At 38.6% G+C, this 24,491-nt stretch overlaps 1 protein-coding gene across 4 annotated transcripts in view; it reads left to right on the forward strand.

Moving 5' to 3' along the window:
- The window catches only part of PAPSS1 (3'-phosphoadenosine 5'-phosphosulfate synthase 1), an 82,695-nt gene extending 61,384 nt beyond the window's left edge, over nt 1-21,311 (forward strand). For 3 of the 4 annotated variants that reach the window (XM_012766265.3, XM_020284503.2, XM_012766266.3), the window contains 3 exons: nt 1,268-1,536; nt 6,209-6,438; nt 20,589-21,311. In XM_012766265.3, coding sequence (XP_012621719.2) covers nt 1,268-1,536; nt 6,209-6,438; nt 20,589-20,727 — 638 coding nt within the window. In that variant the 3' untranslated portion in view covers nt 20,728-21,311. Of the gene's footprint in view, nt 1-1,267; nt 1,537-6,208; nt 6,439-7,660; nt 7,801-20,588 lie in introns of all 4 variants that reach the window. The other variant, XR_012915130.1, reaches the window with a different exon arrangement.
- Nucleotides 21,312-24,491: the final 3,180 nt, after the last annotated feature.

Genomic DNA, 24,491 nt, shown 5'->3' on the forward strand with positions numbered 1-24,491 from the left:
CTAATTAACAAGTGCACGTATAGTAATAACATTCATCGGTATTGGGCAGGTGGGAGGGGAGGAGGGAATGGGCATATTCACCCCTAATGGGTGTGGTGCACACTGTCTGGGGAATGGACACACTTGAAGCTCTGACTCAGGTGGGACAAAGGCAATATATGTAAGCTAAACATTGTACCCCTGTAATATGCTGAAATAAAAAAAATAAAAATAAAAAGGCTTTCTTGTTCTTTGTACCTATGCCATATCAGCTCCTTTGTGTGTGGAAACCAGCCCTGTTCATGTATAAAAGGTAACTTGAGAACTTCCAGGAATAGCGATAAGGCTGTAACCTTGGCTGTTATAGGACATGGCAGAACAAAAGTTCCTGGGGAAGCAGCGTGCCACTGGCTTCCTCCTCTGCCTTTTGTCTTGGTGATAGTCCATCTTCACCTGTCTATTCTTAATTCTGACCCTCTTCTATTTGCCTTAAAAAGTATTAGAGGACAGAGGCTGTTCCTCCCTTTGAGTCAAGCATGGACCAACCTGGCAGGATGACGTTCTGGGCGTTGTGAGGGAATGAAGTACAGGGCTCCCCTAACCGGATTGTCCCTCTGCTCTGGGAAGTTGTACTGCAAAGAACCATGCCTTCTAAGAAAGGTCACCTGGTAGGAAACACCATGTAGGAGGGAAGCCAGGGTTGTAAGCAGGAGATAGAGAGTTAACCCACTTAATTAGTCTAGTAGTTTCCATTGTTTGAGTAACAGCAATGGCCCTTGTAAAGGGATATCGTTGTGCTAAACTGTGATCCAAAATCCAGGCTTGCATCACAAAACAATCAGGTTCTAGTCAAGCAAAATGGTCAGTATAAATGAGTATATTTGGATAGTTAGTAAGTTTTTGGAACTGTAAGTACCTCTACCTTTGTGCCTCTCTGTAATAAAGCAGTGTCTTAGGTCCCATAGAGGGATCGATCTGGTGGGTAATTGAGGCACAGACCAAGAATTTATATTTTTTATAAGCAGTTAACTGGGATGTTAGGACCAGAAAATCTAATGATTATTCTCATTTCCCATGAATGGAGAAAGTAATTGTTATAAATCCATGACATATTCTCAGATATGTGAGATTAAGTTAATATCGTATAATAGAAGTATAGGTCATGTTGCCCTGGGCATGCATAGGCTTGCTTAATTCTAAGTATCAAGCTTCAAGAAAGAATTCTTATCCTTTGGAAGGTAATCTATTAGAAATGCATTGTTCTTAACTGTGGAAACTCTCTTTTCAGATGCTGTCTTTGCATTTCAGTTACGCAACCCTGTGCACAACGGACATGCTCTGTTAATGCAGGATACGCATAAGCAACTCCTGGAGAGGGGCTACCGGCGCCCAGTCCTCCTCCTCCACCCTCTTGGTGGCTGGACGAAGGATGATGATGTTCCCTTGATGTGGCGGATGAAGCAGCACGCTGCAGTGCTGGAGGAAGGCGTCCTGAGTCCTGAGACGACGGTGGTGGCCATCTTCCCATCCCCCATGATGTATGCTGGGCCAACTGAGGTACACGGCTCTTTAGAGTCGGGTTTTCACTGCAGCAGTATTAAAGCCACTCTCAGTAACACAGCTAGTGTCTGCAGCAGACCTGTCGATTTTTCTCTGATGTGTAAGTTGGTTCCCAGTATTCAGCCTACGTGGAGTGCTCTCCTGCTCTGTCAGGGGTGTTCCCTAGAGGTAACCCCCAAAGAGGCAGCCTTCTTGAGAGATGGGGAGAAGTTTCTCTTGCTCTTATTGTGGGTCTTGGTCCCAGTTGTGAAAGAGGGAGCATTCCCTGCAGACGGGGCTGGGGCTGGGTGAGGTTGGGAAGAGGTGCCACAAGCTCCTCTTCTAACGACTGGCTGTGTTACAGGTACAGCTCCAACACCACTGATCTTGTCCTTTAACAGATTTGGTCTGATGTTTGCTTCTTCTGAATTTTAAAAAGGCTAAAGGAATTTCAGCAAGAAGAAAAGCATAGCGCCTTTAAAAAAAAAAAAAAAAAACTTCCAGGGGACATTCTTCATCTGTTCTTTTGTGAAGGACTGCAGCACGATGGAGTCAGGAAGTGAAAGTACTTCTTGATACTGGCTGGGCCATGGGGTCCTGGAATTCTACTTTATAGTCCATGGGGTGTTTGAGATCTCTTGATATGCATATATAAAGAAGAGGACTTAATTAGGTTTTAGCTTAAAGGCAGAGTAGGCTTTCAGAAAATACTTGTGTAAGGAACTTGCTTAAAGCCAGTCAGTAAGGGGCAAAGCTAGGGTTCAAATCTGTTTCCTAAATTTGAACCCTAGCTTTGCCCCTTACTGACTGGCTTAGAGTCCTGACTCTAAAGTCTGTGTTCTTAACCAGATACACCATCTCTGAAGGCTGATTTACATTTTCTTGTTGAAAGCATATTAACTTTTCAGTAGGTTATAAGTTGACTCATAACAGGCATTCTTGGAAGAGATACATATATTTTATTTATTCATACCTGTTAAATTTAAAAGGTCTTCTCATAGGAAAAGCATTCATTAAAATGTAAATAGAAATTATTGCAGTCACCTGCAGGAGAAGGTTGACTCCATGTTTGATCTGTTTACCTTTAATTTACTCATATAACCTCTAGAAGTGATCAGAGAGGCAATTTTCTGGTAATTTTACAAGACTTGAAATTAGAGGTGGCCATTTACCGGTATGTTCTGTGATTCATAGTGGTGCTCAGTTTTTATGGGCTTTAGTTTCCTTTTTTGTTTTAAAAAGGCAAAAGGAATTGGATTAAATAATCTGAGCTTCCTTACATATTAAAATTAAGACATACATTCCCAGTTTATCAACCTTTTGGTACTTGAATGATAGACATGAATATTTTTTTATTTTTTAATTAAAAATTTTTTTTATATTTAATTATCAATGTGTCCTGCTAGACATGCACAAATTAAGTTCACTTAAGTTCAGAGAGCTTAGACTGTCTTTTTAATTTTTTTTTTTTTGAGACAGAGTCTCGCTTTGTTGCCCAGGCTAGAGTGAGTGCCATGGCGTCCGTCAGTTTAGCTCACAGCAACCTCAAACTCCTGGGCTCAAGCAATCCTGCTGCCTCAGCCTCCCAAGTAGCTGGGACTACAGGCCTGTGCCATCATCTATCATGCACAGCTGATTTTTTCTTTTCTTTCTTTCTTTTTTTTGAGACAGAGTCTCGCTTTGTTGTCCAGGCTACAGTGAGTGCCATGGCGTCAGCCTAGCTCACAGTAACCTCAAACTCCTGGGCTCGAGCGATCCTTCTGCCTCAGCCTCCCGAGTAGCTGGGACTACAGGCATGCGCCACCATGCCCGGCTAATTTTTTTTTTTAATATATATATCAGTTGGCCAATTAATTTCTTTCTATTTATAGTAGAGACGGGGTCTCGCTCTTGCTCAGGCTGGTTTTGAACTCCTGACCTTGAGCAATCCGGCCCGCCTCGGCCTCCCAGAGAGCTAGGATTACAAGCATGAGCCACCGCGCCCGGCCTTTTTTTTTTTTTTTTTTTTTGAGACAGAGTCTCACTTGTTGCCCAGGCTAGAGTGAGTGCCATGACGTCAGCCTAGCTCACAGCAACCTCAATCTCCTGGGCTTAAGCAATCCTGCTGCCTCAGCCTCCCGAGTAGCTGGGACTACAGGCATGCGCCACCATGCCCGGCTAGTTTTTTATATATTATTTATTATATATTTTATATATTAGCTGGCCAATTAATTTCTTTCTATTTATAGTAGAGATGGGGTTTTGCTCTTGCTCAGGCTGGTTTCGAATTCCTGACCTTGAGCAATCTGCCTGCCTTGGCCTCCCAGAGTGCTAGGATTACAGGCGTGAGCCACCGTGCCCGGCCTTTTTAATTTTTTTAATTTAAAAAATGTTTTTCTTCAGAGATGGGGCCTAGGCCAGATTGGATTACTATAGGGAGATCATAGCTCACTGCAGCCTGGAACTCCTGGGCTCAAGTGATCCTCCTGCCACAACCTCCTGAGTAGCTGGAATTACAGGTGTGAGCCACCGCATCTGGCTGCCCTTTATTTAACTCAGTGTAAGCAGCTTCTAATATGCATGAGGTAGAAAAGATTTCTATTTAAGTGAAGCTACAAAGTGATTAATTGATGATAAAATTTTGACTGCCCGTTTATAAAAATTCTGGGTCTGAAGTAGCAGAGGTTTTGTGTGTCTGCTGTGTAGGGACAGAAAGGAATGACTAGAATTTTCATGAAGAGCTAAATCTGACAGTGGGTGGAGGAAAAGGTAGCCTATATGTAGGGAACAAACATCTGTTAGCATCATATTTTGCCATCTTCATACAGAAGTATTGCAGCTCAGTGCAAGCAGTAGCAATGCTATTATAGAAAAAGAAGTAGTTGTAAAACTTGAAGTCCTTTCTATTCAACTGGCAAGTGGGGGAAGAACTAGGATGGAAGGAGGGTGGTGGTCAGGGAGGGGGACTTTTATTGAACAGCATTTGGAAGTGCTGCATATCACTTTGGTTGTCATTCCTTTGACATGTGGCCATGTTGCAGGGAAAGATGAGAATTGTATTAAACTATGTGCTCATGAAGAAGGATAGAACAAGGTATATGAAACACAGGTAGATGGAAAACTAGCAAGTAGAGATAAAACAACCATTAACTCTAGGAAAAATAGTATGGTGAGAGGAATAAAGTAATAAAGATAAGAATAGCTAACATTTATTGTGTACTACTTACTGTGCCTCAGGTACTATTCTAGGTTCTTACATGTTTCACTTATTAATTTTCCTAGAAATTCTATGAGATAAATGTCATTATAATCCCTATTTTGTAGATGAATGTTTATTCACCAAACTTGTCGACATCACTGTATCTGCTGGGTAAATGGGGTGGGAAATAAGGAAAGTGGAGTGAGAGCCAAGCATCATGTTTTATAGTAGGAAATCTAAGTGATGTGGAAATAATGCCTATGTTATAAACAGTCAAGACGCAGTAGTATAAGCACACTGTTTGTAAATATGGAGGTAGACACCAGCAGAAACAGCTTAAAAAGTTGAAACTCCTCCAGGCAAGCAATGCAAGTATGAGATATGGAGTTGTCCTCTTACTCTTGCACTTTCTAAACTGTATTGATAAACATCTAAGTGCCTGGTATGAGAGAAACTGTTAAGGGAGATAAAATGAAAACAAAACAATAAAAGATGTTTTGGTTATTCATGTGTAGTAGTCATCATTTGTACCTTATTTTCATATAAAACAGCAATGGTTATGTAAATCACTAACAATGGAGCCTTACTCTGAAAGGGAGCTAAGATCAAATTTCTAGGTCTGGGTTTGTCTTAAACTTTATTGGCTGAGTCACTTAACCTTTAAGGGCTTCGCTTTCTTCAAATTTTAACGAGAGCTTTGAACTAGACATGGTCTTGTCTAGTCTAAGCTCTAAAGTTTCACTATTTCTAGGTGTTAGACTAACTAATTTTTGATATTAAACCATAGGTCTTAATGTGAAAATACAGGCTTCAAAGTTAGTTTTGGATGCAGCATGGCTGTTTACTTACAACCAACCCCTTTTTTTGTTCTTACCTAATACCAGGTAGTAGTCACTTAGTTTCATGATTTTATCAGTACTGGTTTATGGTGGGTACTCATATAACTTGTCATTTTCATCCAGTAGAGTTTTTTAACCTGTTAAAAATTTCATGGAGAAAAGTTCATAAGTCATAAGTGTACATACAGCTCAGTGAACTTTGACAGTGAGCACACCCCGATCACCAGCCTTCAGATGCTGGATCAAGAAACAGAACATTTCCATCATTCTGGAAGTTCCTTTCAATTGCTGCAGTTGCTTCTCTTCAAGGGTCAACCGCTATCCAGACTTCTAATCTCATAGCTTAGATTTTGAACTGTATAAGTGACATCTAGAAGTTGTGTAAAACTATACACATAGACACATATATACATTTATGTATCCAAGTAACTGATATATGCATATATATGCATATATATATATATCCATATGTTTATGCTGTTTTAGAGGTTTTGGGGGGTTTTTTGGGTCTAATTTTGTTTTTGGTTTCCTAAGATGATACATTTAAATTTGTTGAGATTTCCTACCAATAGATAATGATTATATAAAAAGCATATGTGTTTATTATCCATTTAGTACTTTTAAGTACTTGGTCATAAAAAATAGTTGTCTACAATGAAAACTTTAATTCTAGGTCCAGTGGCATTGCAGAGCACGGATGGTTGCAGGAGCTAATTTTTACATTGTTGGGCGAGACCCTGCTGGCATGCCTCATCCAGAAACGGGGAAGGATCTTTATGAGCCAACGCACGGCGCCAAAGTGCTGACAATGGCCCCTGGTCTGATCACCCTGGAAATAGTTCCCTTTCGAGTTGCAGCTTACAACAAGAGAAAGAAGCGTATGGACTACTATGACTCTGAACAGTAAGTTTTCCCTTCTCTGCACAAATCTATAAAACACTGCAGCCTTAGCTAGTCCCAGGGCTTTAGTGTATTGTCTCAGTTTTACAACTGTGCTAATGACAGGCTTTGTGGCAACCATTTATATCTGCTGGAGCTTACTGAGCATAAAAAGTAGTCCAAGGACTTAGTGATGCTTACTGTGGTTAGCTTAGGGCATCTGTGTATGAAGAGTTTAGCTGATATTTGTGCAATCACTGTATGAGAGGTACCAGCCTAATTGTTTACAGGTATAAATTATTTTCAGGTCGAGTACTCCTTATCTGAAATGCTTGGGATCAGAAATATTTCAGATTTGGGAATATTTGCATATATATAATGAAATATCTTGGGCATGGGACCCAAATCTAAACTTGAAATTCATTTATTTCATATACTCCTTATACATATAGCCTGAAGTCAATTTTATATAGTATTTTTTTTTTTGAGACAGAGTCTCACTTTGTTGCCCAGGCTAGAGTGAGTGCCGTGGCGTCAGCCTAGCTCACAGCAACCTCAAACTCCTGGGTTCAAGCGATCCTTCTTCCTCAGCCTCCCGAGTAGCTGAGACTACAGGCATGCGCCACCATGCCTGGCTAATTTTTTTCTATATATATTAGTTGGCCAATTAATTTCTTTTTATTTATAGTAGAGACAGCGTCTCGCTCTTGCTCAGGCTGGTTTTGAACTCCTGACCTTTAGCAATCTGCCCACCTCGGCCTCCCAGAGTGCTAGGATTATAGGGGTGAGCCACCGCGCCGGGCCCTCACCCTTTTTCCCATAGCACTTTACAATTGGCTCTGAATTTAAGAATAACGCCAACCCTGTGTCCTCATTTAGTGTGGTTCCTTTTCTAACAGTGGGGCAGGAAAGAAAAAGAAACCTGTTAAAAATTAGAACAATATTCTCTTGTTTCTAAAAGGGACATAAAGTTTGTTGTCATTTGATTTCTTTGTAATAAATGATAAATTGTCTGGATAAAGAAATACTATTATTACCAGTGGAGTTCGGGGGACTTATTGATTTCTCATTTAATGGCATAAATAATTCTGGAGACAATGCACACTTTTAGATGATAGCAGATTTTTCTGAGTGATGAACTGTAGCTAAAATGTAGGAAAGTCTTATGGAGTGAATGAACAGAAAAGGCTTTCATAACTATGCAGGCAAGTGTAAAAAGGACTCTTAACTGTTCCTTATGGCCTAGGTGTGGAATTCGAGACAGGAGCCGTTCCAGTCCACATTTTCTGAAGATCTGAAACGTGGCCCAGATCAGTATACTTATAAACCACACCAGGACAAGAATCTGTAACAAACTGAAACATTTTTACCAGTGTACAAAATCAGGTTTGCCAACATTCAGAAATAGTTCTAACTCATGTGGTTTTTTTTAACTTTAAAAAATTAAAAAAAAATATGTCCATATATATAGATATATATCTATATATGTGTATGTATATATATATGTGTACACACACTCTGATTTCACTGTCTAAAAAATGCAGCTGTAAAAGTGGCATGCTGAAAGTTGTAAATAGAATTTTTCTACCAAAGAGATTCCTTAGAAGCTTTAAAAAAAAAAGGATTTAAAGCAAAACAAAAGCAACTACAGTAAACTTGGAACTTATTTATTACAAAAGGCGATTGAAACCATTAAATTGATTATTAAGGAAAGTAAAAAAAGGTTTTGGGTATAGTTCTGCCCTTTCGTGGTTAAAATGCAGGTCAACATGAAAGATTCTAATTTCTTTAGTCTGGGGAGAGGCCTACACATTTGTAATTCTTTTAAAAGCTCCCCACCCTAAAACCCCCAAGAGAGGGTAGCAGTGCCTTCCTGTAAATCATCTGTGAGACATACAGTGCCAGATGGAATGCTAGGTCCGGCAACCTTTTGCTTTTCACCTAGTGTGTGAATTATTTGTTTAGTTTACGTACAAGAGATTATCAGCAAATCTTGTTCTGAGAGTTATGATTAACTGCATCAGATCACCTATATAATGGCAAGGGAGAGCAAGGAGAGAGAAATGAAATCATTTTGTTAGTGGCTAAATACTTAAAACTTAGGTGAGTTTCCATTTTGATGAGTTAGGAAAACAAAACCAAATTAAAGAGTTGAGGTTTTTTTTCTTTTTTTTTTTTACACTTCTTATGCTGGTATGTTTCATTGCTGTGGTCTCTGCATGATCAGCTGGTTTAATCACATGCAGGACCTAAAACCCATATGTATGTAGTTGACTGATGTGCTAATAAGCCCTTGATAACTTTGATGTTTTGTTAAATCTGTGTAGTATTGCTTTAAGTCTCTCTTTTAATCATTCAAAACCTAAATAATTACATCAGTTTTCATAAGATTTTCCAAAGATGAATTCTATATTAGTTGCATGAGTGGCTCATTTCCTTGGAATTTTTTTGGGTTACCAAATCTTAATAAGTTATAACTTGGGAAGCCTTAAAATTGCCTTAGTTTTCTAACTTTGTGTTCAAATATAATTAAGTCGATGTGGGAATATGTTGGAAAATGATTAAAATTTTGTGGAAAGGCGATAGTCTTTGATGTAGTGACAAAATACCATTATTAATTATGCACATATGAGGTTGTCTTAGTTTTGATTAATGGATGCTACTCAATGCCAGCTTTTATGTAATTAATGATTTTGTAGCTTTTGATTCAATTAAATACCAGTGTAAGACAAGGCTTAGGGAAAAAAAACAAACTTTATGAATGTTTCAGAGAAGATATTATTGATAGGAATTAAGATAAAAATCATCTGTTTATATTTAAGAAGTTAAGGAGATTCATATTAGCTGTAATAGGGACTCAAGGAAATTTAGTTTTAGGACCACAAGATGAAAGCTCATTCTTTCAGATATTACAAACACACTTTTAGAGGTAATTCAATTGCCTTATTTGTATTTTTTCCCCTCCTTTATGAAGTAAATCTTTGTATCTGAGTAGATAAATGTAAAATTATTTAGATTACTGAAATAGCAACCTCAAAAAAGAGACAGTACACATGAGTGAGAGTGCCTTATGGAAGTTGATAAATGAAGGGATAGGAAATAAATGTTTGTTGTCTGGTTATTTCCACATTTTCAATAGATTATTGCTTTTAATGCTAAAGTATACTTTAAGTCATGTACTGTTAGTGCCATTTTTAAAAACACTCTAGTTGTGGCATCCTTAAAGGCCTTTTCAGATGTTTCCCTTCTTTTATATATTTTCCATGGGAGAGCTCATCTATTCTGGTTTCTGTGTAGGTGATTCTTAAACTTGTACTTCAGGGTTTTCCAGTTGCTAACTGTATTAGTTTGCTGTTACTGTGTAACAAATCACCACCAACTTAGTGGCTTGAAACAACACCTGCTTATTTCACACTGCATTCTTTAGGTCAGAAAACCAGGTGGGCTTGACAGGTTCTCTGGCCAGCTGAGCTGTGGTCTGAAGGCTCTGGAAAGACTCTACTTTTAAGTTGATCCTTGTTAGCAGAATTCAGTTCCTTGCAGTGGTAAGACTGAGGTCCCTGTCTTCTTACTGGCTGTTGGCTGAGGATTGGTCTCGGCCCCTGCAGGCTACTTTAGGTCCTTCCTTGGGGCCCCATCCATGTCAGCAATAGAACCTCCCTCAGGCTGAATCACTCTCATGCTTCAGATCTCTCTGACTTCCCTTCTGCTACCAGCTGGGAACATTCTTTGCTTTTAAAGGGCTCCAGTGATTGACTTATCTACCCAGATAATTTTCCTGTTTTGAGGTGAACCAGCTAGTAAATTTAATTGCATCTGCGAAGTCCTTTTTGCTGTGCAACAACATCCCATGGTGGTGACACCAGGGAGCACAGGCCACTGGGGCCGTGTCAGAATTCTGTCTGCCACGCCAGTGGACATTTGTGTTTGGATGTCTTCATATCACTTAGAATGTCCCGAGCTAACTTTACCTTTACCAAATATCTCCAAATCCTAAATTTCTGTAGTTACTTTTTCTTCCCATTAGACAGAACCTTAAAGTCCTTTATCCTTTTACCTCATTCTGCACATTCAAGTCTTGTCCTACTGACCATTGAAATATTTCTTGTGTGAGTTCTTTCTTTCCCTTTCTTGCTACATAATCTTTGTAACATACAAGTATTTCTGTTAGGGTATTGGGGAATTATCTTTTCTATTAATTCATAAAGTGCTTTGGGTTTTTTTAAAACTAATTTTGATGTTTCTTCTGAAAACTTAGAAATCTGACTATAACTACATGAATTTACCAATGAGTCTCATCCTATATTTATAGATTTTTCACGTATTTTATTGTAGGGAATTACTTCATGCCCATTAATAGATAAGAGCTAATTTAAAATCTATTGTATTGTCTTCTTTGATTTAGTATACATTTGAATCATAATTAGGGATAATATTACTATGTATATTTTTGAAAATCAAATTATGTATTTTATATATATTGGATTTTGTATTGAAGTCAATATATTTTTTATATATATATATTTTGTTGTTGTTTGTTTGTTTGTTTTTGAGCCAGTTTCACTCTGTTGCCCAGGCTAGACTGCCATGGCATCTGCTTAGCTCACAGCAACCTCAAACTCCTGGGCTCAAGCAATCCCTTGCCTCAGCCTCCTGAGTAGCTGGGACTACAGGCATGCGCCACCGTGCCCGGCTAATTTTTTTTTATATATTTTTAGTTGTCCAGCTAATTTGTTTCTATTTTTAGTGGAGACGGGGGTCTCGCTCTTGCTCAGGCTGGTCTCGAACTCCTGAGCTCAAACAATCCACCTGCCTTGGCCTCTCAGAGTGCTAGGATTACAGGCGTGAGCCACCGTGCCCGGCCAACATATTATATTTAAGGTAGCATAAAACTGATTTTGCTTTGCATTATTCATTTATTAACTACATGTAGAGTCTTAACTATGTATGTGCCATCGCTAGGTGTGGGTACTAAGTTGGAAACAGGCAGATACTGTCATTGCCCTCATCGGACTTAAAGAAGACAGACAATAAACTGCTGACAACACAATTAAGGGTGGTGAGTGTTTGGCAGAAGACTGTGGGAAACCCTATTAGCACTTGTGTGGCCAGTCTGGGGTATCAGGGATGGGTTCCTGGAGCAAGTGACATTTGGCATGAGCCCCCAGAGATGGGGCATTTCTTTGGTGAAGAAGGGAATAATAGCATTCTGGGTAAAAGGATCAGCACATATGAAAATCCTGGGGTGAGAAGGGTCACAGGTTTGGAAAGAAGGCCAGGGCATGGTAGAACAGAGAGTCAAAGGAGGAGGATGAGATAGTTAGGGGCCAGATAAGGTAATTATTTGACAGGTAGGAACTGAAATAGATGAGACATCTTAAAGATGATGTTTCAGTGTGGATTGGATATAAGGAAGTTCAGGTTTCTGGTAATGAGGTAGGTTAGATTTACTTTTTGACTTTACCAAGAAATGAACTAAAGATGTTAGATAAAATAAAACATTTTCCTAAAAGTATTGTGGAGCTGACAAGTTGATGATGAGAACTAAAAGGCCAGAAAAATTAAGTGAATGCTAGGACTTCAGATAAGCTGAGCATTGAAGCTCTTTTGCCCTGGTGGACCTTGCAAACTTGAGTGTCGATTTTCATGGGCTGATATGTAGGTGGGAATAGAAAACAACTCTGGTTCTGATCAAGTGGAGGGTCCATCAGGAGGCACTCCCTTTCAGCTGGGTCTCCCCTCCCACCTTAGGTGTAAGGGAGAACCTGAAGTCAACCCAGTTTATTCTTTTACTCCAGGAGACTGAGAAGAGTATTGAGCTTTAGGCTCAAAAAGTTCAAAGCTCTGTTCAAATGGGCCAAATTCATGGTACCTGGGTGATATTTAAACAAATAAAAAAACTTTCAAGCTGTGAAATTAGTTTTAGATGGTTCATGCTTAGGCATGCCTCTAAGCATTCAGGAGAAGCAAACATAAAATCTCCCTAGAGCACTAGACCTTCATTCTAGGCCTTTAATTATTCCTATAAATAATTATATAAATGTAATGAACAATTTTAGTTAAATATGACAAAGTGTGCATGGAAACAAAGCACCACAAACAAGAAAAATGGAAACTGCAGTCTCAGAATTATACCTGCAGAGACTTCACATACTAGAATTACCAGACCTAGATTACAGTGTAATTGTACTTGTGTTCATAAAACCAAAGACAAGTTTGAAACTATCTGCACTGAACATAAAAGTATAAAAATGACCTAGCAGTTTACTAATGAGAAAGATAGGGGAGGCCAGTGTGAAGGCATGAATCAGTATAGGCAAGAGTTAATGGTAGCTTAGTTTTGGGTGGGTTGCAGCAGGGAGGTTGGGGGATATGGATTGACTCAGAACATCTGAAGTAGGCACAGTCAGTAGGACTGGTAGCATAATTGCTGTATTGCATGAAGGCTGGTGTTTCGTTCTTAACAATTACGTAAATCTAATCCCCATTTTAAAACAAACAGTAACAACCAAAAAAAAAAAAATCAATTTATTTCAGTATTCTCTGGAATTCCAGATGTGGTGGGCAGAGGTTTTTAATGGAAAGAATTGTAGCTGGAAAAATGCAATGGAAATAGCGTAGGATTTGTGTTTCTCACAACATCATTCTTATATGCAAGGTAAATTTTAAGTTTTCTGTAACAAGTGTTTTGATTCTGAAAGTGATCTGATGGCAGGATTCTGCTGCTTCTGCATGTCACAAAACGATTCATAAACAAGATTTTGTGTATTTTGCACCCATATGAGTTTTACCAATAGAAGATCATTTCCTCCCCAGTTTTTATGGTGAACTTTCTTTAATCAGTAATGAAATAGATGACTTGGAAATGTACATTATGTCTTCATCCTTTCATAGACCCTTCTCGAAAACATTCTAGAGAGATGAGAAGTTATGTTTTCTAGAAATAAAATAGAAGTGATTTTTTTCTCTGTAATAGTTAATGTTAAGAATGATAGATAAGACACCAACAAGGAGAAGTTATTATGGTGTTTTCAGTACAAAATCCAGCAACACCCACGTGCTGCTTATAATCAGTCATAACATCTGAGAGAAAGAGGGGGGGAGGGAAGGTTTGTATTGAACAGTCACCAACAGTGTGATACAGTGATACTGGGGGGCTTTGGCCCTAGTGGAACTCTGATGAGCTGGAACAGACTACATAGAAGAAATTTTTTTTAATGCCATGAATCCAAAGTAGCCTTGAACCAAAGCAGGCCAAAGGTCATCTTCTTTTCTCTCTGTCATAAAGCCCTGACAGATTTGACCACTCTTGATAAATATCAGTACTAGAGAAAAAGTAGAAAGAGCAAAGGAGATAGTTGTTCAAAGGATGTTTTCCCTGGTGCTTGGGTAGGGTAGTATAGGTGTGCACATAGAGCAAACAAGTGCTCCCACTACTTCAGCCTGGTGGAAGAAAAATAGACTTCAGTCATGTGTGCTCACTTAAAACGTGTTGTTCCTAGAAAGTTCCTTTTTTGTGGGTAAGTGGCATAACCTGATTTTACTGCATTCTTGGATGAAGGAGGAGTGAATGGAATGAGTTCCTCCTAAGAAGCCAACCAATTAAAAGTATGTTTGAGGAGGATTATGAGACCATTTAAAAAGAGAAAAATAACACATATGCCATCACCAGTATTTTTATTTTGCTTTATTCTTTTTCTATGCATTCATTTAACACAATTGAGCACAGTTTATAATAGAATTTTGTTTCCTGCTTTTTAATTTATTTACTTTTCATGAACATCTTTCCATGATAGAAGTTCTTTGAAACATTTTAATGGTTCCTAGTCAGAGTCCGGTGCTATACTCTCCCTGTGCCATAGGTCCTGATGGTTTCGCTTGAGTGAAGAAGTCTGTGAAGGCTCCCTCCCTGTCCCCACAGCACACTCACGTCCTTGGGCATCACTGAGGGCAGGTGGCATCCATCTGCTTCCCATCTCTTCCCACTCCTTTCTCCTGAAAACATGGCATGTGGTTTTTCTGTGTCTGTACCTTCAAATGTAACAGTCTTGAGCTCTGCTGTAATCTCCTCCCAAACTCTAGAGCTGTGCTGTGTTGGTCTTTGACCTTTCTAACCGTAGAGTTCTAGGAGGAAATAGCCACAAGTTATATGTCTCACACCTTGATGTTTTCTCTTGCCTGCTTTTCTTTTTTCCTGTGACTTTTGGGATCATCTCATTTTTCTTGTTTTCTGCCCTTTTTGGAGGAGGGTGGGATTTACTTGTAAAAGTATCAAACCAGAATTTCTTCCTTATTAGCATACCAGTTAGCAGGTTTTCTTACCCTTTGCAGTGTTGGCATTTGGGGCCAGATAATTCTTTGTTCTGGAGAAGTCATCTTGTGTGTTGTAGGATGTTTGCCCTGGCGATGGGCAAGAGGGAGACAGAATAATCTCCATTGAGAATCATTGGTTTATAGCAACATTGGCATATTTGGGGCCGTATGTTCATCTTGATTATTTCATCATTATTGACAAGTCAAAAAAGTGTCCTTTTTTTTTTTTTTAAACTCCAGAGACACTTTTTTTACTTTCATGTTTGGAACTGAGCTAAGCATTTTGAGGATACTAGAAGTGCTGGTTTCTAAATAAACAAGGATAGTCACATGTGTCTAAATAGTAGATAGCAAATAATGAGCAAAGAAATTCTGGTGACAAATACAAAGGAAATTATTTAAGTAATTAGAGCAATGTCCTTGTTATCTAGAATTCAGTGTATGGGTTCCCTTAATTAAGGGATACCATTTTCTGAAACTCTTTGAAAATGTGTTATTTCTGTCTGTATAACCTCCTGTCTTTGAAGGCATTGTTTAGGAAACAGCACCCAGGGACATTGGTGGGGTACTCAAAGCACTCCACAGTGGCCTTATGAGAGGGGAGGGTTAATATAACCAAGGTGTAGCCATATGTCTCATACCAGATAATTTTATTTGGATGATTGGGCATCTGAGAGCTTCTGGGTTTAGCTTTCTGAAAGTTTGGGTTCAATCTTGAGTAATCAGAGGCTTCTTTCAGAAGTAGATGAAAAGTGATATACCTTCTCCCAGTTGAAAGCACAAAGCCCCAAATTTTACACATCAAAATATTTATAGATGCCTTTGAAACTGCTCATTGGCACTCAGGTAAGGACCCCTGTTCCACACTGTGGAAGATGATAGATTTCATGACCCCTTATGGTAAAGGAAATTGAGTTTCTTCTATAGTACACTTTAGGGCAACCCTAGGAATTCATTATTTAATTGAATGACAGGTGCTGTTCTCTAGCCTTTATAGTTAAGACTGGGGTAGCTGGGAGGAAAACATGATGAATTTTAAGGACTTTGGTTAATTATAGTCTAGATAATCACATTTTTCATGTATGTCAATTGGTCTATGGTTTGAAAATAAAAAATTTTAAATTTGTCATGTATGACGTTAACCAGTGCTTTTTGGTCCCTGCAAAGAAAGCTATAAATAACTTTATCTTGTTTTGAAGAGGGAATTTTTAACCCCTTAAGAACTCGTACTGTTGTTTTCTTTTTAGCGTATTATGGGGGTACAAGTATTAAGGTTATATATATGGCCCATGTCCCCCCCCCAAGTAAGAGCTTTAAGCATGTCCATCCCCCAAACATTGCTCCTCTTACTCGTTGTGGTTGTATATACCCCTCCCCACCTCCCCCCTCCCACCCTCCCGACACCCGATAAATGTTACTCCTATATGTCCACTTAGGTTTTGATCCGTTAATACCAATTTGCTGGTGAGTACATGTGGTGCTTGTTTTTCCATTCTTGAGATACTTCACTTAGTAGAATGGGTTCCAGCTGTATCCAGGAATATACAAGAGGTGCTATATCACCATTGTTTCTTAAAGCTGAGTAGTACTCCATGGTATACATATACCACATTTTATTAATCCACTCAGGTATTGATGGGCACTTCAGTTGTTTCCACATCTTGCAATTGTGAATTGTGCTGCTATAAACATTTGAGTGCAGGTGTGTTTTTCATAAAGTGACTTTTGATCTTTTGGGTAGATGCCCAGTAGTGTAATTGCTGGATCAAATTGTAGATCTACTTGTATCGCTTTGAGATATCTCCATATTGCTTTCTACAGAGGTTGAACTAGTTTGCAGTCCCACCAGCAGTGTTAGGAGTAAGAACTCTTTACTGTTTTGGTGCATACATAAGACCTACTTTCAAGTTAGATAAAAAGTTAATTAGACTTAAAATAGTAAATTAGATTTACTTATAAGTTACCACTGTTATTTTTAGTTCTGTCCAAGAAGGAATTCCCTTTTGCTTCTCTGAATTGCTCATTGTCTGGTTAGCATATTTTAAAAAGCTGTTCTAATTGAATATGAACCTTCAAAAGATACACTTGAGAGCCATCTGCTGACCCTGGGTGTTACCCGTGTGAACAACTTGTTTTGGTGGCTCTGATGGCCACATATTTGGAATGAGGGGCGGCAGATGGCTGTAAAGATTTAAAATCTTCAAGTGGCCAAGAGTCATTGTACTTTGGAGTCAGTCAAGATGCTGGCCACATGTGGTTAGTGTGCGATGTAGAATTTCACATAGTCTGCTAATGTTGGAGTTTTTTTCCTCCCTGCTGTGCTAACCTCTTCCCTTTTGTTTTTTTAGGAACTAGCCTTCTGTCTGCTGTAGATTATAAGAATTGGTAACCAAGTGGTTTGGGGAAGTAAAAAAACCAAACATAATTATGTTTCTTTTTCCAGGTGCCATGGAAGATTGGTTAACTAGTATAATGAAATGGTCCTAGTTAGAATTGCTTTGTAGTGAAAACCTAAGGTCTTTGTAGCCTTTTCTGCTTCTAGCAGATTACTGATTACTCACACAGGTAAAGTTCAGAGCTGATTTTAGATCATTCAAGAAATTCCTCATCTTTTATTTGATTTAGTTACTTCTATAAAATAATATCCATTTAAAGATGTACTTGTGAAAAATATTTCACTGTGTCAGTTCTCTTAACCTAGATTCTGATTAAAAGTAAAATCCTTTATGTGGCAGAGAGAGAAATACAAGTATGAGGTGGAGGGAAATGTGTTTTCTGTAGCTAGGGTGGAGTGGAACCACCACCATGTGGGAGCGGAAACTCCCGTTTCATGTGATGAAGAAATGCTTGTGGCATGCGGGGCAGATGGAGTGTGAAATAGCTTCAGGAAAAGAGGTGCCCAGGGACCTTGGTTTAAAAACGCAATTTCAGGAGGAATGCAAGCAAACTTCTGGATTTCAGACAGTTTGGCATTCTGGGGAAAGAAAGGACTTTAATAGGTCTGTTTTTTTTCCCTTTAATCAAAAAGTTAAGACAGAGTCATTCAGCAAGCTGCTCGCTCTTCTTTCTCATTGCCATGGAGAATGTTGTCAAGAACGAGCACTTTGTGCATGTTTCTTTTTTTGAAACCGAAGTTAAAATATACATGGTAAGAAAGCTTTAGGGTCATGTGTTTCCTCAGTGAAGCCTATTTAGGGAGCTGTAAGTGGACCTGCTAAGGAGCTGAAACATTCAGTCAATATTTTATCAAATTATTCTCAGCTAAACTAATTTTCAATTTTATGTCGGGCTGGAGCAAGCATTTTTAGATACAATTGGAAGTGTATCTGGATCCCTCCATAGCCACTTAGTTCCCTTGACCTCCTTTCTGGCCTCTGCCTCCTAAGCCCTGTACTGAGTTGTGACTCTCTGGCCTGGAGATGAAGTAGCTGTGTCGATGTATTCTATTATAAATTCTTTCCCATGCATGTTCTTATTGCCCTCAGAATGCAATCTGACATCTTTATTGAGAAGGTCGAGACCATCCTGCATTAACCACCAATATTTTTCTGACTCTAAATCATCACACTCTCTCATCACCTTTAAAATCATTTAAAATCACTTTGTATAGAGATTTTTAAATATAAGTTTTTACTCATGAAAATTATTGGTAATAATTTGATATTCTTATTTGCTTTTGATAATGATAATTGATAAAAATGATTATTATAGAAAACTTCAGAAAACATGGTGAACAAAATAAAATGTTTCTGTAATACCACTTCCTAGAAATAACCACTATTAACATTTGGGCTTATTTCTTGATGGTTGGTCTCTCTCTATTTTATCAAAATTGCAATGATATTTGTCTTAAGTTCAGGCTGTTATAACAAAATACCATAGCCTGGATGGTTTAAATGACAAACATGTATTTTGTATAGTCCTGAAGGTTAGGAAATCCAAGATCAAGTTGCCAGCTGGTTCAGTGCCTGGGGAGGACCTTTTTCCTGGTTTGCACATGGCCACCTTCTCGCTGTGTCCTTACGTGGAAGAGGGAGTAAGATCTGTATCTCTTCCTCTTTTCGTAGGGAGATTAATCCCATCAAACTCATGACCTCATCTAATCCTAATGACCTCCCAAAGGCTCCACCTCCAAATACCTTTGGAAATTAGGGCTTCAACATACAAATTTTGGGGGAATACAAACATTTAGTTCTTAGCAATATTGTATATAAAGTTGTGTGTCCTGATTATTTTACTTATCGGTAATTACATCATGAACATTGTATCTCATCCTTACTTTAATGACTATATAATATTCTACTCAGGGCTGTACCATAGTGTATTTAGGATCTTTTGACCTTTAGGTTATTTATAGTATTTTGCTATCATAAAACAACTTTCAGATAGCTGTCTCGGCCATATTTGTTTGCCTCTCTGATTATTTCCTTCTAGAGTTCTAGAAGTGTGATTATTTAAAATATACCTAGCATACCTCTGGAAGCCAGGCCCACCTGGCAGTTCATGATTTCACTGGATTCTCAGGTTAACTTCACAAATAATGAAGAGGGAATATACAGCGCTAAGTAGAAGTAAACAGTGCCCATGATCTGGTGACCTGAGCAGCCCAGAACTCTTGCTGGGTCCTGGTGGGCCATCTGGGTCAGTTCCTGTGTTTGAGGGAAGAGGATGAAATTACCGGTAGACCCTGTAGTCCATGGCTATAGGTGCTGTGTGTTTAACAGTTTGAGGGCTTTTGTGTGTTTTTGTATATGTGGAGATGAGAGAAACTATCAACACCACCTCTATGGTAGCTTATCAATGGAATAATACTGATAATTGCTACTTATTGCTGTTTAAAAAAATCTGATTTTGCTCTTATAATGTCCAGTATGCATTTAGCCTTTCAGATTTGAACTTCCTAAAAGTTTTCAATCTGTGCTAGCTAAATTTGATTTAGAGTTACTTTAAAAAAATTCCTAGCTCTAGATTAATGGTTGTCAGGGGCTGGGGAAGTAGGGAGGGAGGGCAGGAGATATGGGTGTAGCTGTAAAGTGTGTACCCGAGGGGTCAACGGTGTCATTGTGGTTTTGGAACTGTTCTGTAATTTGACTATGGTGGATACTGAACCTACACGTGTGATAAAGTTGTATAGAACTAAATACCAAAAAATGAGTGTGAGTTAAGCTGGGGAAATCTGAGTAAGATTGGTAGATTGTTTCTACACCGATATTCTGACTGTGACATACATGATGTTACCACTGGGAGGAAACTGAGTAAAGGCTACGTGGGATCTTGCTGTATTATTTCTTATAATTTCATGTGAATCTACAATGGTCTCCATAATAATTCCAACACAGATTTTTTCTTGGCTCTAAAAATGAGGAATATTCAACAATGTGGTGTGTTTTGCTCATTGACAAATGTGAAATCAGATTGATGCTCACAAATACTATGTTTTTTCCAAGTTTATTTCCATTAAGCTTATCTAATATAAACAGAAAGAACAAATGCTTTTTAAAAATTGCACTACCGGTCAGGTGCGGTGGCTCATGCCTGTAATCCTAACACTCTGGGAAGCCGAGGTGGGAGTATTGCTTGAGCTCAGGAGTTCGAGACCAGCCTGGGCAAGAGTAGAGACCCTGTCTCTACTGAAAATAGAAAAATTAGCCTGGCGTGGTGGCACGTGCCTGTAATCCCAGCTACTCTGGAGGCTGAGGTGGGAGAATCGCTTAAGCCCAGAACTTTGAGGTTGCTGTGAGCTAAGCTGACAGAACGAGACCCCGTCTCAAAACAAAACAAAAACCAAACAATAAAAAATTACACTATAACTAAGTTTCTAAAATTGTGAAACAATTTTCTTTTTTTCTCCCCCTTTTCAGCCATGAAGACTTTGAGTTTATTTCAGGAACACGAATGCGCAAACTTGCCCGAGAAGGCCAGAAACCTCCTGAAGGTTTCATGGCTCCCAAGGCTTGGACTGTGCTGATGGAATACTACAAATCGTTGGAGAAGGCTTAAGCTGTTGATCCAGTCATTCTACCTTTGATGCTTCACTGAGTGGCAAGAGGGGACCATTAGTCACTGTCGGCATTTATTCGTGGTCGTGTCTGTCCGGATGTGCTTCCTAAAAACAGACCATTTTCCTTAATCAGTGTCAGTTTGCGTCTGCCTTATGGGTTCTGTTTTGAACTAGTGTAACACACTGCTGGTTTTAATGTATCTTTTCTGCTTATTATAGTTATATTCCTACAATACGATTTTAAAATTGTCTTTTTATATTATATTTATGCTTCTGTTTCATAATTTTTTCAAGCTGTTATATTAGTTATAACCAATAGTACACACATTGAATCTCACTTTTCATTCTTTAAAGAAAGAAAATAAAAAGACTAAACAATCAACTTGGCTAGACCTTGTTTTGGGAATTTAACAAGACATCTGTCGCAAGTAGATTTTTTTTTCTATATTGAAAATAGAAAATGCTTCCTTTCATCCTTCCAATCAGCTATTGATCTTTCAGCTATTGTAATCTAAAATATTCTTATGAGCTGTGTAAGTTCTGAATGAATTTATTCAATAAAATTAATTTTTTTGGCTTCTTATTTATATGATACTTTTTATATTGCTTTGTTTACACACACCCTTTGCTCCTTGTGAAAAAGTTTCTCATAGGGGAGCGAAAATACAGGCATCTTTGATTAATGGAATCTAACACTTGGTTCCTTACGTGTGTTACATCATGAAATTTTGGATAGCAGAAGCCTATGTTCCATCATTTTAAGTGGGAAAATAATAAAACATTCTTAGTTCATCCAAAAACTCAACCAGTTTTCCCAAATATCTCTCCAATATTCTTAAATACCTATGTAACAATCCACCAAGGTTTTGGAATATAGGTGGGGTATGTACTGCTTTAGTTAGGAAAAACTAGCTTATGTTGTAGAAACAATCTCTAAATCACAAGGGATTAAAATAAAGAAGATTTAATTCTTCTTTACGCCTTGTGATCCACACAGTTGACAGATCCTCTTTAGAATACTATACAGATGAATAGTGGTGGAACAGAAGAAGGAGTAAACTAGGTTTGGGAGGTGGCATTACAGGTAAGAGGTGAGCAGAGGTAAGAAATGATTCACAGCAGCCGTGAATCCTGAGTTGAGTTTTATGTGATGAGTACTTGTTTGCTGGGTAGACAAGGTGGGAAAGCATATTCCAACCAAACAGAAATACATGAAACAGTTGGCATATTTTGGAAATTATAAGTACCTTTGTACAGCTAGGGTGTACAATGTCAAATGTGGAAAACAGCGAGAAATGTGGCTTAAGGCAAGATAAGATGATAGTCTGGCTCAGTTCAATGGCAATGGGGACAGAAGAGAAAGGGCTGAATTAAGAAATGTTTATGTGGTAGGATTGGCAAGTGTGTATGATTTCTTGGATGTAGAGGCTAAGGAGAAAGGAGAAATTGTGTGTATTTCCAAATGTCTGAGATGAATGGATGGATGGGGGTGGTGCTAGAAATAGAAACAAGATAGAAGGAGATGGGCGGATGCCAAGTAGTCTGTTCTTGTGGGTTGGAGCAACCTATCAAGTTTGCTGTTGTGGAATATTTGCTTTTGTAGATTATTGCTACGTGGAATAGTCTAAGCGGAGATGTTTGTTTAGGAACCGGACATACAACTGTGGCTGGACTTTACTCTCAGCTCCAGAAGTAAGGGTTTAGAGAAGTTACTATTTAGAATCACAGCGTAAAGACATGGTCCCTTGGACATTTTGGGAAATATTTAAGTTGAGAGTAAACACTGTATTTTCATCTAAAGCCAGGGTTGGAACATAGATGGTCCTTTCCTGAACTAGGGCCTTAGAAATCATTTCTCCATTGCTAATGAGGCTCAAAAATGTCTGCTTTCCCACAACTAATTCTCAGGAACTCCTGAAATCTTAAGTGTCCATGTAAGCTTAGAACAGAATAAGACCACAACTAATAATAGCAATAAGAACATTTTTTACGTTGTTTCGGATTGTAGGTTACTTCTTTAGGGGTTCATAGTTTGCTGGGTGCAGGGCTCCTTCCAGGAATTGACAAACTCTCCAGGGAGCCCAGGCTCCTTAGTTGGAAGCCTCATAACAATTAAACATGACTTTAACTTTGAAAAGGAAAAGTTAGCAGAGATCACGAGGTACCTGTAGACATCTCCTGATTCCTGCAAAGTTGATCCTCTCTTACAGGACCTTCTGACACTAGGAGAGAAGCCTACATCGTCCACGTGGTGTAAGGCTTCCTGTTGCCCTCTTGGCGGAGGTGGTGGGTCACAACACAGGCATTTTTCTCTTCAGGGCCAAGCCAGTCTCTCATTCTCTTAGTATTCCCATCCCTCCTTCTCTGTGGCTCTCCTACTACAATGACAAGGTTATGAAATATGAAAGGAAGGAACCCTTCAGTCTCAGAAAAATGCTCAGCACCAGAGGTCTTCAGGCAAGCTTTTCAATGTTTACATTTTTTTCTCAACTTTGCTTCATGTTTGGAGGAGTGGAAGGCCACCCTGACACACTTCACAGGGGCTAGCATCCCTTGCCACTAACGATAGCGCTTTGTCTCTTTGGTTGCCAGCAATTATTTGTGGAAGTTTCTAATCTTGAAGTGAGCCACACACAGGATGTGACTATGGGAGGTTGGAAGTCAGAATCTTGGCTCTATCCAAGCAAGTGACTCTAAGAGAATCAGGATTTCTGGTTCTGAGAACTTACTTAAAAATGGAATAGATTTAGAAATGGTAGAGAAAATCTTATAATAAAAAATAAGAAAATACAACCTGTGGGAAAAAAGCAAACATAGGAAAATGTCCAGCTACAGCAGATTTATTATTAATGCAAATTAAAAAATGTAAAGTATCTTGTTTTATGCTGGCTAGAATGTGATGAAATCAGACCTAAGGTATCAGGGTATGGGGGAATTTTGCTAAATCCAAGTGTTCTAACTCGGGCTACCTGAATTTTCAGGATAGCATCATCTTCCCTCACCTCTGGCAGTTGGGAGATTATATTAGTTGCCCCTTTATCCTTGGTTTTGCTTTCTGTGGCTTTAGTCACCTTCAGTCTGAAATATTAGATGGAAAATTCTAGAAATAAATAATTCATCAGTTTTATTGTGTGCCATTCTCAGAAGTGTGATGAAATCTTGCACCATCCTGCTCTATCCTGCCTGGAATGTGAATCATCCTTCTATCCAGCAGAGCCATCTAGTTATCAGATCGACTGTTGTGGTATTGCAGTGCTTGTGTCCAAGTAACCCTTATTTTACTTAACAATGACCCCAAAGTGCAAGAGTAGTGATGCTGGTATTTTGGATATGCCAAAGAGAAGCCATAAAGTCCTTCCTTTAAGTGGAAAAGGTGAAAGCTTTTATCAAGGAAAGTAAAAAAATCATATGCTGAAGTTGCTAAGTTATGGTAAGAAAGAATCTTCTATCTGTGAAATTGTGAAGAAGGAAAAGAAATTCACAGACTTCAACCAGCCAAAGTTACAGCCACAGTGTCTGATAAATTCTTAGAATGGAAAAGGCATTAAACTGTGGGTGGAAGACATGAATAGAAAACTTATTCTGAATGATGGCAATATGTCTTGCCAGATTGAGAAAACAATCTTAATTAAGTTAAGCTTTATCATAGGAATGTATGGATAGGAAAAAACATAGCATATATAGGGTTCAGTACCATCCAAGGATTTAATGGATTTAATAAGTGAACCCCTTTGGTTCCTATTTGCAGCACCCAAATATTCCT

Source organism: Microcebus murinus, chromosome 27, assembly GCF_040939455.1.
Source record: "Microcebus murinus isolate Inina chromosome 27, M.murinus_Inina_mat1.0, whole genome shotgun sequence".
Lineage (NCBI taxonomy): Eukaryota > Metazoa > Chordata > Mammalia > Primates > Cheirogaleidae > Microcebus > Microcebus murinus.